Here is a 17,017-nt window from a genome sequence, read left to right on the forward strand (position 1 = left end):
TCAAATACCCGTGAGCTTTTATATTCTTAGGATGGAATTTAAGTGTTCTGTGACAAACTGTGCACTCTGAAATGACTTCCAGTTCTAAACATTGACGCCTGTGAACCTCTGACACCTTCTCCCCAGACCCTTTTCTGTGCACAGCCCTGATCTCGAGGAACCAGCCACCTGTAAATCCCGGGGACACATGCCCAGTGTTGAGCAGAGGGCTGTTTCAAGGCCAGCGCTGCCTCCTGAGACCCTATGTGACTCAGGGTGCCTCTCAGAGCCTCACAAAGGGGCTGAGGCAGTCCTTGTGGGTACCTCTAAGGGGTCCCGAGAAAATCAGATGGCCCAGGTTTTGCAAGCTGGGAAGCAACGAATACTCATCACATAAAGTCAATGTGGCAAAATCTCATCACTGCATCCCTTCCCTGGCTGTGCTCAAACTGCACAGGAGGCAAATGACATAACCACACACGTGCATCTAAGATGCTTCCTCCAGCAGCCCCCCCGCCCCTCCCCCGCCATACATCCTGGAGCTGGTACAGACCAGCCTTGTGCCTGTATCTGCTACGTGTACCCTGGTAATCGTTCCCAGGGGTGACCCTAGAGCTGTGGGTCCTAAACGTCAAAGAGCTCAATGAGTTTTCCCCAACTCAAGGACACAGTATCCCTCTCATTCCCACGGAAGGGAGGCTGATGCATTTGAGAAAGGCTTCTGTTCTCAAAAGCCAGGATTACGGCACATTTTCTGGTGTTCGATTCCTCCCCGAAGATCTGGACTCCTGTACAGTCTTACTGCACCCACGTGACCCACATAGGGCATACAGCAGCGCTGATGGGAGGGGTGGGCAAATGCTAATCACCGTGGTCTCAGGCCTGCTCCCCAATCGAGGGGGCACCTCCTGCGTCAGTGGAATGACAGCTGTGCACGTGGGTCTCCCTCACTGGGATGACAACCCCTCTGAGGACAGGATTATGCCTTATCCTTTCCTCTTTTTTAAGCCTCTCTTAATGGTTAACCCAAAGGAAAGCCTGAGTTGACCTGGGATACGTTATATTTCCACTTTCTACTATGGAGAATTGCCATGATACATAAAAGCATACAGAACAGGAAAACGAAGTCCCACGTGCCATTATGCAGCTGTGGCCAGGACTACCCTGGGCCCAGCCTGTCTCGTCCGTAGCCCCTTCTGGGAGATGTGAAAAGGGAAGGCCCTTGCCCCGAGTGGAGGTGCTGGGCAGGGGCACTGGCTTCATGGATTCTGGTGGTTTTGAGCAGTTCCCAAAGCACATGCCCTGAAATTCAGCTGCCGTTTAAAAAACGTTTCTCCCCCTCATTATCAAGGTGTTACGTATTAAGGGCAGAAAACTGAAAAGAAAATGAACGTATTTCTAAGAAAACACCCATAACATCACCAAGAAACAGCCACTGTTAGCCTATGTGTTCATTTTCTGCCAGTGTTTTAACTGCGGGCATGTAACATTACTGTTGGTATTATTTAAAAATGGGAATGGAGGTGAGCACAGTATCCAGGGTGAGAGGTAAGTCCCCAAATCAGATGCTTGCTGAGGTCAGAACAAGGAGGGAAGGGGTGTGGGAAAGACTGAGGGTGCGGGTGGGGGGAGCGTGGCTGAGCCGGCTCCCGCCGCGCAGGAGCGGGCCCCAGACACCACAGGAGCCGGAAGTGCAGGCACTTTAGCATGTGAGCTCGGGTGTCCAAATGACAGCAACTGATCCATATTTTACTTCACACCGTGGACCGAGCAAACACGGCCGCGTGCGGGGTCCGGCTGGGCCCCCAGGTGACTCGCACGTCTGGGAGCTGTTTCACAGGCCTTCCCCGCAGCCTCGGAAAGCACCTGGTGTCAGGTTTCCACCAGGTGCAGATGCCATCGTTTCTGTCCTCACTTCCGCTGGAAGGTCTCCAGCAGTTCCTTCCTAAGCACAGGGCCGGGGACTGACTCAGCACCATGCCCCCAAAGGACACTAGTTCAGCCTCTAGCTCAGCCTGGCTGCTGAGAGCAAACCCACCTCTTTCGCGGGAGCTTAATTTTCGCAATGTAGCTCAGGCAGTAGTTGATTAAATCTTGGATCAGGGCCTCCCCCAGGTGACCCTGAATGTTCTAGACAAAGGAAATACGGGTTACTTGATTCAGAGACAGGCCATTTTCAAAATTACTTTCTCGCAAACCCGGGTCTTCAGCCACTACCACTTGAGGGTCACGAGGCTGGTGTGGCGACCGGGGTGACACACCCACGCTGCCTTTTTCCTTCTTTCCCGTATAAGCAAACCCCGAGGGGCTTTAATTAAAGCATGTTCTGTCTCATTACTCAAGATTTTTGTACTCATTACCTTTCAAATGCTTCATGGAAGGCCCAAAGAGTACACTACTACTGCTTTTATCCAATTAAAATATCTACAGATGCTGACAGAGAACACTGTTGTTCCACTCTGGCCTTCTCTTATGTCTGAAGACGATCTTATTACAAAGAGCTACACGGTGCCTCCAAAAATGCTTGTAGCAAGGGAGCCTGCCTTACTCTGTGCTATCACTAATGAAAATATTCGATTAGCTATCCTTAAAAAAACAATTACGAAAATTCAGTTAACCGTTTGGAATATGCGAGTCGCATGGTTCAACATGCAAGATACAAAAAACACGGGGTGGAGATTCATTCCTTCCCTGTGCCTCACCTCCCAGGTACATCTCCCCAGAAGCACTCAACATCAAATATCCTTTTAGAAAACATTTTAACAGTAGCATGTAGTTGTTTGCATAGTCAAGAACGTACCTGTTTACACAAGAGTTTCCCATCTTTGTATGCTACCAGGCCATTTTCTGGAAACACATAATCATATTTTTCAACCACTGTAACCGAAACAAAAGAAAACAGCATGTGATGAACCGAAGGCTGTGTTTCTATTTCCCCCTTTTTTTTTTTTAATGTTTATTTATTGAGAGAGAGCACTCGAATGCGCAGGGGAGGGGCAGAGAAAGAATCCCAAGCAGGCTCCATGCTGTCAGTACAGAGCCCGAAGATGGGCTCAAACTCACCAACAGTGAGATCATGACCTGAGCTGAAGCTAAGAGTCGGATGCTCAACTGACTGAGCCACTCCCACTTTTTTTTTTTTTTTTTTTTTACTTAAAGTAGGGTTCATGGCCAGCGTGGAGCCCAACATGGGACTTGAACTCACAACCCTGAGATCAAGACCTGAGCTGAGATCGAGTCGCATGCTTAACTGACTGAGCCAGCCAGGCACTCCTCTATTTCTTGATTAACACGCATCACCAACAAGATTGCTGAACTCTAGTAAGGACTGTAAAAGAATATCTCGTCGTCACAGATTGGGCGAGTCGGGAAAGAGCTCCTCAAGTTTTTCTTTTTGTTTTTAGAAGACTCTCAATTACAAACGCAAAAGACGGTGGCCAGGCTAGAGACTGGACACGTAGTGGGCCCTCTCACATCTCTGCCTTCAGCCCCCTCTTATGTACACAGGAAGATGGGCGTCTGTGACAGCCCTCAAGCCTCACTGTGGATCCGCATCACTGGGGTGGCAATGGAAATGCGCAGATTCCCAGGATCTGCTCACATTTATTTATTGACAGTTTATTTGAGAAAGAGAGAGAAAGAAAGAGAGAGAGAGTACATGCACGCGCTAGGCAGAGAGAGAGGGAGAAAGAGAATCAGTCCCAAGCAGGCTCTATGCTGACAGTGGAGCTTGATCCTATGAAGATCCCGTGAGAGGATGAGCTGAGCCGAAATCAAGAGTTGGGCACTCAACTGACTGAGCCACCCAGGTGCCCCTGTTCTCGGGCTTTCTGATTACGAATATGCAGGGGCGAGGCTAAAATCAGATTGTTTTTTAAAAAAAGGTCTTTGGGTGATTCTTACAAGCAGTCAGATTTGGAGACCACTCATACAAATCTAAATGGGCCCTCAAACTTCAGGTGCTTGTTAAAGTGCGGATTCCTACGTACCATGAGTTGGGTGGGGCCCTCACATCTGTATTTTACCAAGTTCCCCAGTGATTCTGATACGGCTGGACTGTCAACTTTCTCCAGCTTGTGGATGTTTTGATTCTGTTGCTTTGACTTACAGTCTTTGAAATATACAGACAGGGCCCAACCCTGACACAAAACCTCTTCGAGCCTGTGGTTTAAAATCTGGCCAGAGGCAGAAAGGGCCATCAGGGCCAGGTAACAGGATTTCTGGGGCTTAATGTGCCCCTGTTAAATTGTTTACAGGCTTTCTAAGTAAGGCATCTACAGGAAAAATTAAGTATAAGCAGAACAGGGTTTTAAAGAGAATGCACAGATTATACTTACAGTGACTGAGCCTGTAAATATAGCTTACACAGATACTGACTACAAGATATTACAGCCAAAATGCTTGTTCTCAACCGGGGGTGATTTTGCCCCCTCGACGACATTTGGCAATGTCTGGAGACATTTCTGGTTGTCACACTGGGGGTGGAGGGGCTACTGGCATTAAGCAGGTGGAGGCCCAGATGCTGCTGAACACCCTACAATGCACAGGACAGCCCTCGACAAGAGAGAAAGACCTGGCCCAAATGTCAACAGTGTCCAAAAGACGATCGATTCATCTAGCTCTCCATCCTCTATTTCTTACAGTCCAGGCACCCTAGAGACACGGGCTGCAAGATGAATAATCCATAGTCCTAGTCTTCAAGAAAAACAGACAAGCAGCCAGTTTCCAACAAGCATGGAGTGTGGCGCTAGGGGGGCTGTGCATGAGGCCATCCGGGGGGAGCAGCTGAAATACGATTCCCAGGCCCCACGGATCTCAGAGTCTCCAGTGAAGGGGCCAATAAGTATGCCCGGCTTCCTGGGGTCCTGTGCTAGAGAGTCTGGTTCAAAAGAAGGGGAGCAGCCTGGATGACTCATGAATAGGGAACTCTGGGAAACACCGTGTTAGGGCAACAGACGGCCCCCACACCCAGAGGGCACCTCAACACCCGGGTGAGAAGGACAGTCAGGAGACAGGGTCTGAGCGGAGCTGGGAGAGTGGATGCGGACAACATAAGCATTCTGGGCAATGACACAGACACTGGAAGTTCTGGGGAAACGCCCCATGCGTCTGAGTACCAAGAGGTCCACCTCCGACTCCAGAAATTTACTCATGGGATTAAAAACAGGAAAGAGAAAGCAGAGAGAATGATCCCCCCAACAAGGAATCATGTGGGGAGGAGGCCTCGGGCCGGTGACACTTAACAGCGACAGGCCCTAACTGCCTCCTAAGAAGTTAATCTTCTACAGAATGCAATCAGCAATGTCGACATTACCGTCACTTCCCAGCTGCTCCTGCACTTTCTCAAAGTCGGACCCGCCCACCACTCCAATCTTGATCTTCCGTCTCAGGTTTTGGAGAAAGCCGTCCATTTCCTTGGTGATTTTCTACATTTCAAGAAGGAAAATAAAAAGTCGTGAGTGGTAAAGTGATCAGGAGACGAAACCTGGAGGGACACAATCCTTACGTTCATACAAACCAATTCAGGCTCTAGGTCTGTAGACAAGTCCAAGTACATCAGCTTTTCACCAGAAAAAACCTGTTAACGTTTACTTATTTTTACCTAAAACACACAAGTAATACATAAACAGCCGGTGTGTGCTGTTCTGGCTAGTCCTCTCTGCATTTCTAGGCTTGTTTCTATGCAGAAAAATAAATAGGTCTTATTTTTGGAAACACGAGTAGACTCATTCTAAGTCCTGTGCAATGACTCGCTTTTTCAGCCTTAAGTGGTGATTTTTCCAAACCAATGGACACGGACTAGCGCACTTCCTACAAATGTTACCCTGAGCTCTACCTACGAATGTAGGTGGCTGATTTTAACGAAAATAACACAACACAATTAAAGAGGACGTTGAGAATTGATTTGTTATAACTACACAAAACCAAAGCAAAAACAAAAGCCATGAGAGTAAAATCACTAGATTTTTTTAGTCTCTCCTAAAAGAAAAGCTCCTATCTATAAACAGTGGTCACGACAGTATAATTTTATGCTGGTTAAAATCCAAACTGTGCACTAATTCAAAAGAAATTAGAAAGTCACATGAAAAGACATCTCTGTTAAGACAAATCACAATTAAGTTTTAAAAGTTATGTTGTTAGGGGCTCCTGGATGGCTCAGTTGGTTAAGCTTCTAACTTTGGCTCAGGCCATGATCTCGTACTTTGTGAGTTCGAGCCCCGCATCCGGCTCTGTGCTGACAGCTCAGAGTCTGGAGCCCGCTTTGGATTCTGTGTCTCCTCTCTCTGCCCCTCCCCTACTTGTGTTCTGTCTCTATCAAAAATAAATAAATGCAAAAAAATAAAATAAAAAAGTTATTTTGTTATTTTTTGTCAATCTGAATTGTACATTCACATGGGTATTTTTATTTTTTTTAAATAAACTCTGCCCCCAACATGGGGCTAGAACTCATGACCCCGAGATTAAGAGTTGCCAGGCGCCCCTCACAGGAGTGAGCCAGTGAGGCGCCCCTGACAGTTCTATCTTTAGAAATGAAGTTACCAGAAATTAAAAACAAAAACAAAAATGACTTAAATTCAGTACATAAACATCTGGAATTCCATCTTCTCTTTTTCTTAAAAACAAAACAAAACAAACTGGTTTAGAGTAATCCACACATAGGACTAACCAAATTGCACAGAGGGCTTGTAACAGAGTCTTTTCTGTATCTTCAGGGGAATCTTGATGTGGCACACACAATGTAGAACTGCACTCACTGGTGGCCTTTGTGAGTCAGTGACTGTGAAAATGGGTCCTAGACCCCCACCCCCACCCCCACCCCGGGCCAATTGGCTTACTCTCACCTGAAGTCAGAATGGCAGGAAGTGGGGGAAGACTCCCTGGATTGCAAAATACTAAAAATGCAATACTTCTGGGCGCCTCAGTGGTTCAGTCGGTTAAGTGTCCGACTTCGGTTCAGATCATGATCTCGCGGTTCATGGGTTCGAGCCCCGTGTTGGGCTTTGTGCTGACAGCTCAGAGCCTGGAGTCTGCTTCAGATTCTGTGCCTCCCTTTCTCTCTGCCCCTCCCCAGCTCATGCTCTGTCTCTGTCTCTCAAAAATAAATAAATGTTAAAATAAATTTTTAAAAAATGCAATACTTCCATCTTCAAACAGAAGCCCGAAGCTGCAATTTATGTGATCTTAACCCCTGTGCACAGCGATGAGCTCCAAGGCACTGTGGCCATCAGACATGTGTCTGCAATGTGAATGGGTTGTAGAAGGCACCCTTTCACTTCCAAGTGGCAGCAAAGATTTTTTTGACAGGAAATAAGACCCAGCTGCTTGTGACCACAACAGGCATCTCAATTACCCATTGTAGGAGACATCTTTAGAGCAAAATAATCACACACCAAAGTTGTTGTGATGTTCCCAAATAACTCTTGTGTTGACAATTACAAAGAATTCTTTATAAATCACCCTGGACAAAATAAACAGAGAAAGATTCAAAAGCTTGAGATTAAGGTCAAAGACTGTTAAAAATTCACCTTCTGACTACTAGGTATTTATTCAAGGGATACAGGTGTGCTGTTTCGAAGGGACACACGCACCCCAATGTTTACAGCAGCACTATCAACAATAGCCAAAGTATGGAAAGAGCCCAAACGTCCATCGATGGATGAATGGATAAAAAAGATGTGGTATATTTATATGATGGAGTATTACTTGGCAATCAAAAAGAATGGTATCTTGCCATTTGCAACTACGTGGATGGAACTGGAGGCTATTATGCTAAGTGAAATTAGTCAGAGAAAGACAAATATCATATGACTTCACTCATACGAGGACTTTAAGATACAAAACAGATGAATATAAGGGAAGGGAAGCAAAAATAATATAAAAACAGGGAGGGGGACAAAACAGAAGAGACTCTTAAAAATGGAGAACAAAGAGAGGGTTGCTGGAGGGGCTGTGGGAGGGGGGAGGGGCTAAATGGCTAAGGGGCATGAAGGGATCTACTCCCGAAATCATTGTTGCACTACATGGTAACTAACTTGGATGTAAATTAAAAAAAAGAAAAATTAAAAAAGAAAAATAAATAAAAATTAATAAAAAAAATTCACCTTCTGAAAAAACCAACTATGAGAGACTTTTTTTGGGGACAAGAAAGGAAAACCGACGGCAGCAAAGAAGACTCAGCAAAATAGGGTGCAGCGGCCAGCACCGACCCGCTGCCTAGTTCTGCAAGGTACGACAGCAACACAGCGATATCCATTCATTTGTGTAGTGCCTGTGGCCACCACAACACAGTCGATTAGTTGTGACAGAGACCACATGGCCTGCACAGTCTCAATGAGTTATTTACCATCCGGCCTTGTGCAGAAAAACATTTGCCAACTGCTGGACTGGGGCATTACATAAGATGAGGGAACTGGTGATAATTTTCCCAGGTGTGACGATGGCCCCTGTGGTCACCACAGATGTCCTCAAGAGATGCAGGCTGAGGGGCGCCTGGGTGGCGCAGTCGGTTGAGCGTCCGACTTCAGCCAGGTCACGATCTCGCGGTCCGTGAGTTCGAGCCCCGCGTCGGGCTCTGGGCTGATGGCTCGGAGCCTGGAGCCTGTTTCCGATTCTGTGTCTCCCTCTCTCTCTGCCCCTCCCCCGTTCATGCTCTGTCTCTCTCTGTCCCAAAAATAAATAAAAAATGTTGAAAAAAAAAATTAAAAAAAAAAAAAGAGATGCAGGCTGAAAAATTTAGTGGTGAAGCACCATGATGACTATGGCTTAAGGAGTGGTACAGCGCGGAATAAAAAAGTAGAAAGACAGTTAATGTCAATCAGTGCTGAATTTAAGTGGTGGGGATATGGCTGTATACTAGTTTTTCAGTGGTTCTGGTGCCTGAATGTTTTCTGACACACAGCTGGGAAACAACTGTTTCCCATTCAGGCTTGTACCTCCCTTCTTTTCACAGACTTTTATTCTGAGTCTCAACTGTTTTTGTTTTTATGTTTAGTTCTTTTTTCAAATAAAAAAAAATTATTTATTTAGAGAGAGACAGCGTGAGTGGGGGAGGGGCAGAGAGAGAGGGAGAGGAGAGAGAACCCCAAGCAGGCTCTGCACTGTCAGTACAGAGCCCGATACAGGGCTCGAACTCATGACACCGTGAGATCATGACCTGAGCTGAAACCGAGAGTTAGATGCTTACCGACTGAGCCACCCAGGTGCCCCTCAACTGTTTTTAGACGGCGTGGCAGTTCTTAGGAAAGTATTCAGCCCAAGAAGATTCTACTTAAACAGTGATATGTGCAAGGCTCTGGACTCCATTCGAACTAGATTTTACCTGTTTGCATCATATCGTCCTTTAGCAGCTGCAAGATAACCTATTCTGCTTCCGGATTGTAATGTGCTTATCAGTGTTGGAAAATATATGTATTGAGGAAGGGAAAGGTTGTATAATGAATAGATCTGTTGGTGAAGTATATTTGTTTTTACCTGGAGCACCCAGCACACAGAAACAATTTTCTTTTAAATTAAGACCTTTTTTTTCAGTGTTAAAATTGTTTGCTGCCAAGAATATCATATTTCAGGTATTTTAAGGGAATACGCTGTGGGTTTCTTTGCTATTTCATACTGCACGCTTATCTATCCTGATTCCTTCTGGGAGTCAGAAGCACCTTCCGGAATGGCAGAACCAGGAGCCAGAACAGCATCCATCTTACAGCAGTGGCAGAAAATGGGAAACTTAGCAAAGAACAATGCCCAGTAGCCCAGAAACTTGTACCAGATTTGCTGTGACAAATCGAGATCATGGTTTCACTGAATCTCAGTTTCCTTTATTTAAAACGGTAACAAAAATTATCCTATTTGGAGGGTGCCTGGGTGACTCAGTCAGTTGGGTGTCTGACTTGATTTCAGCTCATATCAGGATCCCAGAGTCGTGGGATCAAGCCCCCATCAGGTTCCACACTGAGCAGGGAGTCTGCTTAAGATTCTTTCTCTTTCCCTCTGCTCCTCTCCCTGGCTCATGCTCTTTCTCAAAAAAAAAGAAAAAAAAAATCCTACTTGGGTAAAAGAGGGAGACGGCTTGAGAGGGAGAAGGTTCTAAAAAGGTTTGGAATGTGAACCATAGACCATTACAGCCAATGGGTCAAATGGAGCAGCTGTTTGTTTTCATAACAAATCAGTAAAGTTTTATTGGAACCGAATGAAGCTGGTCTACCTGTCATCTATGGCTGCTTTTGCATTAGAGTTGATTAGTTACTACAGACCACATGGCTGTCAAAGACAAAAATTCTTGCTATCTGACCCTTTAGGAACAATGAAATGCTGACTCTGGCTCTGGACCAGCAAGAACTTGTAGCTGTCCACAAGTGCAGGCTGGTCGCTGAATCTGTGTCAAAAGGAGCCTTTGAAGAACAAGGCAGTTGAGTATCACCACTAGATCCACTGAACCTGCGGGCCAGAAAGGCAAACTGATCTAAAACCACATGCATTTAATGTGGAAATGTGGAGCACACCATTGCCACCACTCAGCCCAAATCAAGAAGGTAGGGATACAATGTGAAGATAGTGAGGTCACTTCAGTGACCAGTCTGTGCAAGGAGGAGGTCAGAGTGAGCTTCATCACAAATGCAGACCTTAACTGAAACCTATCCATGCCTGTAGCAGCAAAATCAGGAAGTGGGAAGCAAGCTTCCGGGAGTCCAAGGAGGCTCTCAGGAGGCAGTCTGCAAAAATCTGGGCCTCCTTGATCACTTCTACTGGAGAAGGGGGTGGAGAGGGGAGGGGTGCTAGCGGCTACTATTTATTATTACTGAACCCAGCCTATCATAGCCAAGATACTTTAGTGAATTTGTTCGATTTCATTCGAGCCTCACCAACACCATATGGAACTGGGAATGCCCCCATTTAAAACCACTCGGGGTGGGGGGGCGTTAGGGGAGGAGCCAAGATGGCGGAACAGCATGTAAGTTTTTTTGTGTCTTGCATCCATGAAACACAGCCAGATCAACACTAAACTATCCTGCACAACTCGAAAACCGATTTGAGGATTAATACAACACCCTGTACAACCTGAACCACAGAACTCAGCAGAGAGAAACTTCATTTTCAATTTTTATTAAAAATATTTTTTGTTAATTTTTTCTACTGTATTTTTTACTTCTGTGTAATTTTTTTCTAATTCTATTTTACTTTCATCATTTCATTTTATTCCATTTCAGTGTATTCATTTTTTTCAAATTTTCAAACGATTTCCTTTTTTTTCTTTCCCCTTTTTCTTCTAATCTATCAAGTACAATTCAATACCCAGACCAAAACACACCTAGGATCTAGCATCATTTATTTGATTTTTGTGTGTGTTGTTTTTAATTTTAATTTTTTTAATTTAGTTTTTTTAACCTCATTAATTCCCTTTCTCCCTTCAAAATGATGAAACAATAGAATTCACCCCAGAAGAAAGAGCAGGAAGAAACGACAGCCAGGGAATTAACCAACACAGATACAAGCAAGATGTCTGAACCAGAATTTAGAATCACGATCATAAGAATACTACCTGGAGTTGAAAATAGTTTAGAATCACTTTCTGTGGAGATAAAAGAAATAAAAGCTAGTCAGGATGAAATAAAAAATGTTGTAACTGAGGTAGCTGCAATCTCGAATGCATCCAGGGCGGCAAGGATGCATGAGGCAGAAAAGCGACAGACTAAGGCAAAAGAGCAAGGTTTAAGGATTGGAGAAATCAGTGACTCATTTAAAAGGAACAACATCAAAATCATAGGGGTCCCAGAAGATGAAGAGAGAGAAAAAGGGGTAGAAGGGTTATGTGAGCAAATCATAGCAGAAAAGTTTCCTAACCTGGGGAAAGACACAGACATCAAAATCCAGGAAGCACAGAGAACCCCCATTAGTTTCAACAAAAACCAACCATCAACAAGGCATATCATAGTCAAATTTGCAAAATACTCAGGCAAGGAAGAATCATGAAAGCAGCAAGGGAAAAAAAAAGTCCCTAATCTACAAGGGAAGACAGATCAGGTTTGCAGCAGACCTATGCACAGAAACTTGGCAGGCCAGAAAGGGGTGGCAGGATAAATTCAATGTACTTAATCAGAAAAATATGCAGCCAAGAATTCTTTATTCAGCAAAGCTGTCATTCAAAATATAAAGAGAGATAAACAGTTTCCCAGACAAACAAAAATTAAAGGAGTTTGTGACTACTAAACGAGCCCTCCGAGAAATTTTAAGGGCGACTCTCTGAGGGGAGAAAAGACAAACAAAACAAAACAAACCCTAAAAAAATACATAAAGACCAAAAGCAACAAAGACTAGAAAAGACCAGAGAACACAACCAGAAACTCCAACTCTACAGGCAACATAATAGCAATAAATTCCTATCTTTCAGTACTGACTCTAAATGTCAATGGACTCAGTGCTCCAATCAAAAGACATAGGGCAACAGAATGGCTAAGAAAACAAGATCCATCTATATGCTGTTTACAAGAGACACACTTCAGACCTAAAGACACCTTCAGATTCAAAGTAAGGGGATGGAGAACCATCTATCATGCTACTGGTTGACAAAAGAAAGCCAGAGTAGCCATACTTATATCAAACAATCTAGACTTTAAAATAAAGACTGTAACAAGAGATGAAGAAAGGCATTATATCATAATTTAAGGGGTCTACCCACCAAGAAGACCTAACAATTGTAAACACTTATGCTCCAAATGTGAGAGCACCCAAATACATAAATCAATTAGTCACAAATATAAAGAAATTCATAGATAATAATACCATAATAGTAGGGGACTTCAACGCCCCACTTACAACAATGGAAAGATCATCTAATCAGAAAATCAACAAGGAAACAATGGCTTTGAAGGACACAATGAATCAGATGGACTTAACAGATATATTCAGAACATTTCATCCTAAAGGAGCAGAATATACACTCTTCTTCAGTGCACATGGAATGTTCTCCAGAATAGATCACATACTGGGACAAAATCAGCCCTCAACAATTACAAAAAGATCGAGATCATACTGTGCATATTTTCAGACCACAACGCTATGAAACTCGAAATCAACCACAAGAAAAAATTTGGAAAGGTAACAAACACTTGGAAACTGAATAACATCCTATTAAAGAATGAATGGGCTAACCAGGAAGTCAAAGAGGAAATTAAAAAGTACATGGAAGCCAATGAAACTGATAACACCACACCCCAAAACTTCTGGGACACAGCAAAGACAGTCATAAGAAGAAAGTATATAGCAATCCAGGCCTCCCTAAAGAAGGAAGAAAGGTCTCAGATAGACAACCTAACCTTACACCTTAAAGAGCTGGAAAAAGAACAGCAAATAAAACCCAAAACCAGCAGAAGACAGAAAATAATAAAGATTAGAGCAGAAATTAATGCTACTGAAACAAAAAAAAAAAAAAAAAAAAAAATCAATGAAATCAGAAGCTGGTTCTTTGTAAGAATTAACAAAATTGATAAAACACTACCCAATTTGATCAAAAAGAAAAAGGACACAAATAAATAAAATCAAGAATGAAAGAGGAGAGATCACAACCAACACAGCAGAAATAAATAAGAAAATATTATGAGCAATTATACACCAATAAAATGGGCAATCTGGAAGAAATGGACAAATTCCTAGAAACATATAAACTACCAAAGTTGAAACAGGAAGAAATAGAAAATTTGAACAGACCCATAATCAGTAAAGAAATCGAATTAGTAATCAAAAATCTCCCCCAAAACAAGAGTCCAGGGCCAGATGGCTTTCCAAGGGACTTCTACCAAACATTTAAGGAAGAGTTAACACCTACTCTCTTGAAGCTGTTCCGAAAAATAGGAATGGAAGGAAAACTTCTAAACTCTTTCTATGAAGCCAGCATTACCTTGATTCCAAAACCAATTCCAACAATACATTAAAAAAAGTATCCACCACGAGCAAGTAGGATTTATACCTGGGATGCAGGGCTGGTTCCATATCTGTAGAACAATCAATGTGATTCATCACATCAGTAAAACAAAGGATAAGAATCACATGATCCTCTCAACAGATGCAGAGAAAACATTTGAAAAAATACAGCATTTTTTCTTGATAAAAACCCTCAAGAAAGCAGGGCTAGAAGGACCATACCTCGAGATCATAAAAGCCATATATGAAAGACCCAATGCTAATATCATCCTCAATGGGGAAAAAGTGAGAGCTTTCCCTCTAAGGTCAGGAACAAGACAGGGATGTCCATTCTCGCCACTGTTATTCAACACAGTATTGGAAGTCTTCGCCTCGGCAATCAGACAACACAAAGACATAAAAGGCATCCAAATCAGCCAAACTTTCACTCTTCACAGACGACATGATACTCTATATGGAAAATCCAAAAGATTCCACCAAAAAACTACTAGAACTGATTCATGAATTCAGCAAAGTGGCAGGATAGAAAATCAATTCCCAGAAACTGGTTGCATTCCTATACACCAACAATGAAGCAACAGAAAGAGAACTCAAGGAATTGATCTCATTTATAATTGCCACCCAAAACCATAAAATACCTAGGAATAAATCTAACCAAAGAGGTGAAAAATCTATACACTGAAAACTACAGAAAGCTTATGAAAGAAATTGAAAAAGACACACACACACAAGAAAAAATATTCCATGCTCCTGGAGAGGAAAAATAAATATTGTTGAAATGTCAATACTACCCAAAGCAATTTACAGATTCAACGCAATCCCTATCAAAATAACACCAGTATTATTCACAGAGCTAGAACAAATAATCCTAAAATTTGTATGGAACCAGAAAAGACCCCAAATAGCCAAAGCAATCTTGAAAAAGAAAACCAAAGCAGGAGGCATCACAATCCTGGACTTCAGGCTGTATTACAAAGCTGTCATCATCAAGACAGTATGGTACTGGCACAAGAACAAACACTCAGATCAATGGAACAGAATAGAGAACCCAGAAAAGGACCCACAAACGTATGGTCAACTAATCTTTGACAAAGCAGGAAAGGATATCCGATGGAATAAAGACAGTCTCTTCAGCAAATGATGCTGGGAAAACTGGACAGCGACATGCAGAAGAATGAACCTGGACCATTTTCTTATACCAGACACAAAAATAAACTCAAACTGGATGAAAGACCTAAATGTAAGACAGGAAGCCATCAACCTCCTCAAGGAGAAAGCAGGCAAAAACCTCTTTGACCTCGGCCACAGCAACTTCTTAACACGTCTCCGGAGGCAAGGGAAACAAAAGCAAAAATGAACTACCAGGACCTCATCAAAATAAAAAGCTTCTGCACAGCGAAGGAAACAATCAGCAAAACTAAAAGGCAACCGACGGAATGGGAGAAGATGTTTGCAAATGACAAATCAGATAAAGGGTTAGTATCCAAAATCTATAAAGAAGTTATCAAAGTCAACACCCAAAAAACAAAGAATCCAGTGAAGAAATGGGCAAAAGACATGAATAGACACTTCTCCAAAGAAGACATCTAGATGGCCAACCGACACATGAAAAAATGCTGAACGTCACTCATCATCCGGGAAATGCAAATCAAAACCACAATGAGATACCACCTGACACCTGTCAGAATGGCTCACATTAACAACTCAGGCAACAACAGATGTTGGCGAGGATGCGGAGAAAGAGTATCTCTTTCATTGCTGGTGGGAATGCAAGCTGTTGCCGCCACTCTGGAAAACAGTATGGAGGCTCCTCAAAAAATTAAAAATAGAATTATCTTACGACCAAGCCATTGCACTACTAAGTATTTATCCAAGAAATAAAGGGATGCTGTTTCGAAGGGGAACATGCGCCCCAATGTTTACAGCAGCACCATCAACAATAGCCAAAGTATGGAAAGAGCCCAAATGTCCATCGATGGATGAATGGATAAAGAAGATGTGGCATATATATACAATGGAGTATTACTCGTCAATCAAAAAGAACGAAATCTTGTCATTTGCCACTACGTGGATGGAACTTGAGGGTATTATGCTAAGCGGAAAAGCGAAATTTGACAGTCAGATAAAGACAAATATCATATGACTTCATTCATATGAGGACTTAAGACAAAGAAGTGATAAACACAAGGGAAGGGGAGGGATGTGGGATTTCGGGAACATGGAGGGGGACAAAACATAAAAGACTCTTCAATATGGAGAACAAACAGAGGGTTACTGGAGGGGTTGTGGCAGGGGGATGGGCTAAATAGGTAAGGGCATTAAGGAATCTACTCCTGAAATCATTGTTGCACTATATGCTAACTTGGATGTAAATTAAAAATTAACAAATAAAAAACAAACAAAAACAAACAAAAAAACCACTCAGGGGTTCAGTGATTTGCTCTAGGTCAGACAGCTGTCAACAGAGTGAAGTTGAGACTCTATTGGGTCTGTTTGACCTGGAAACCTATGTTTTTCCTATTAGGTTGCAAGATGCAGCTCATAGGTGACAGGACTGAGGAGGGAACATAGCTGGTAAGAGGGGTGAGCTGAGGTTCAAATTCAGGGCATGCGGTGAGAGTCCAAAATTGCGTTTTCCAACCCCATACACGTTGTTTGCTTTCAAGGGTTTTCAGCCCGTCTCATCTCTCCGAGCACCCTGAGGTCTTGGGGATGTGTTTCGAGTTTCCGTTTCACCCCTGGAAGGCACCCAGAACGGAGTTCAGCCTTGCCGAGGAGGTAGGCGGCCCTCAGCCGCCCCTCGACCCCCACCCTGGGCGGCCGTCGGCCCCAAATGTGAGCAGCAGGCGGCTCTGCACCCGCTGCCGCCAGCCGGCCGGGTGCCGCCTACCTGTCGCGGGGCGGTCAGGGTCCCGTCCACGTCGAAGAGGCATAGCGCCGGGCCAGACGCCGCCATGTCCCCCGTTTCCAGCCGCACTTGATGAGACTCGTTGGCAACCAGGAACTCGGCCCGGAACTTCCGGGCTCGGCCCCCGTGCCACAGGGCACGCTGGGAGAAGGAGGATCCATTCCCACGTGTCTGGGACTAGAATCAGTTGGTCTTTAGGAACCACAAATCCCAGAATGC

The 17,017-nt window shown here is 43.8% G+C and overlaps 1 protein-coding gene across 2 annotated transcripts in view; it reads right to left on the reverse strand.

Moving 5' to 3' along the window:
- PMM2 (phosphomannomutase 2) overlaps window positions 1–16,932 on the reverse strand; it is a 30,547-nt gene extending 13,615 nt beyond the window's left edge. For both annotated transcript variants that reach the window (XM_058710319.1, XM_058710320.1), the window contains exons 1-4: window positions 16,781–16,932; window positions 5,294–5,405; window positions 2,780–2,856; window positions 2,018–2,109 (exon numbers count right to left, since the gene is read on the reverse strand). In XM_058710319.1, coding sequence (XP_058566302.1) covers window positions 2,018–2,109; window positions 2,780–2,856; window positions 5,294–5,405; window positions 16,781–16,846 — 347 coding nt within the window. In that variant the 5' untranslated portion in view covers window positions 16,847–16,932. The remainder of the gene's footprint in view (window positions 1–2,017; window positions 2,110–2,779; window positions 2,857–5,293; window positions 5,406–16,780) is intronic.
- Between the last annotated feature and the right edge of the window lie 85 nt (window positions 16,933–17,017).

Source organism: Neofelis nebulosa, chromosome 18 (assembly GCF_028018385.1).
Source record: "Neofelis nebulosa isolate mNeoNeb1 chromosome 18, mNeoNeb1.pri, whole genome shotgun sequence".
Lineage (NCBI taxonomy): Eukaryota > Metazoa > Chordata > Mammalia > Carnivora > Felidae > Neofelis > Neofelis nebulosa.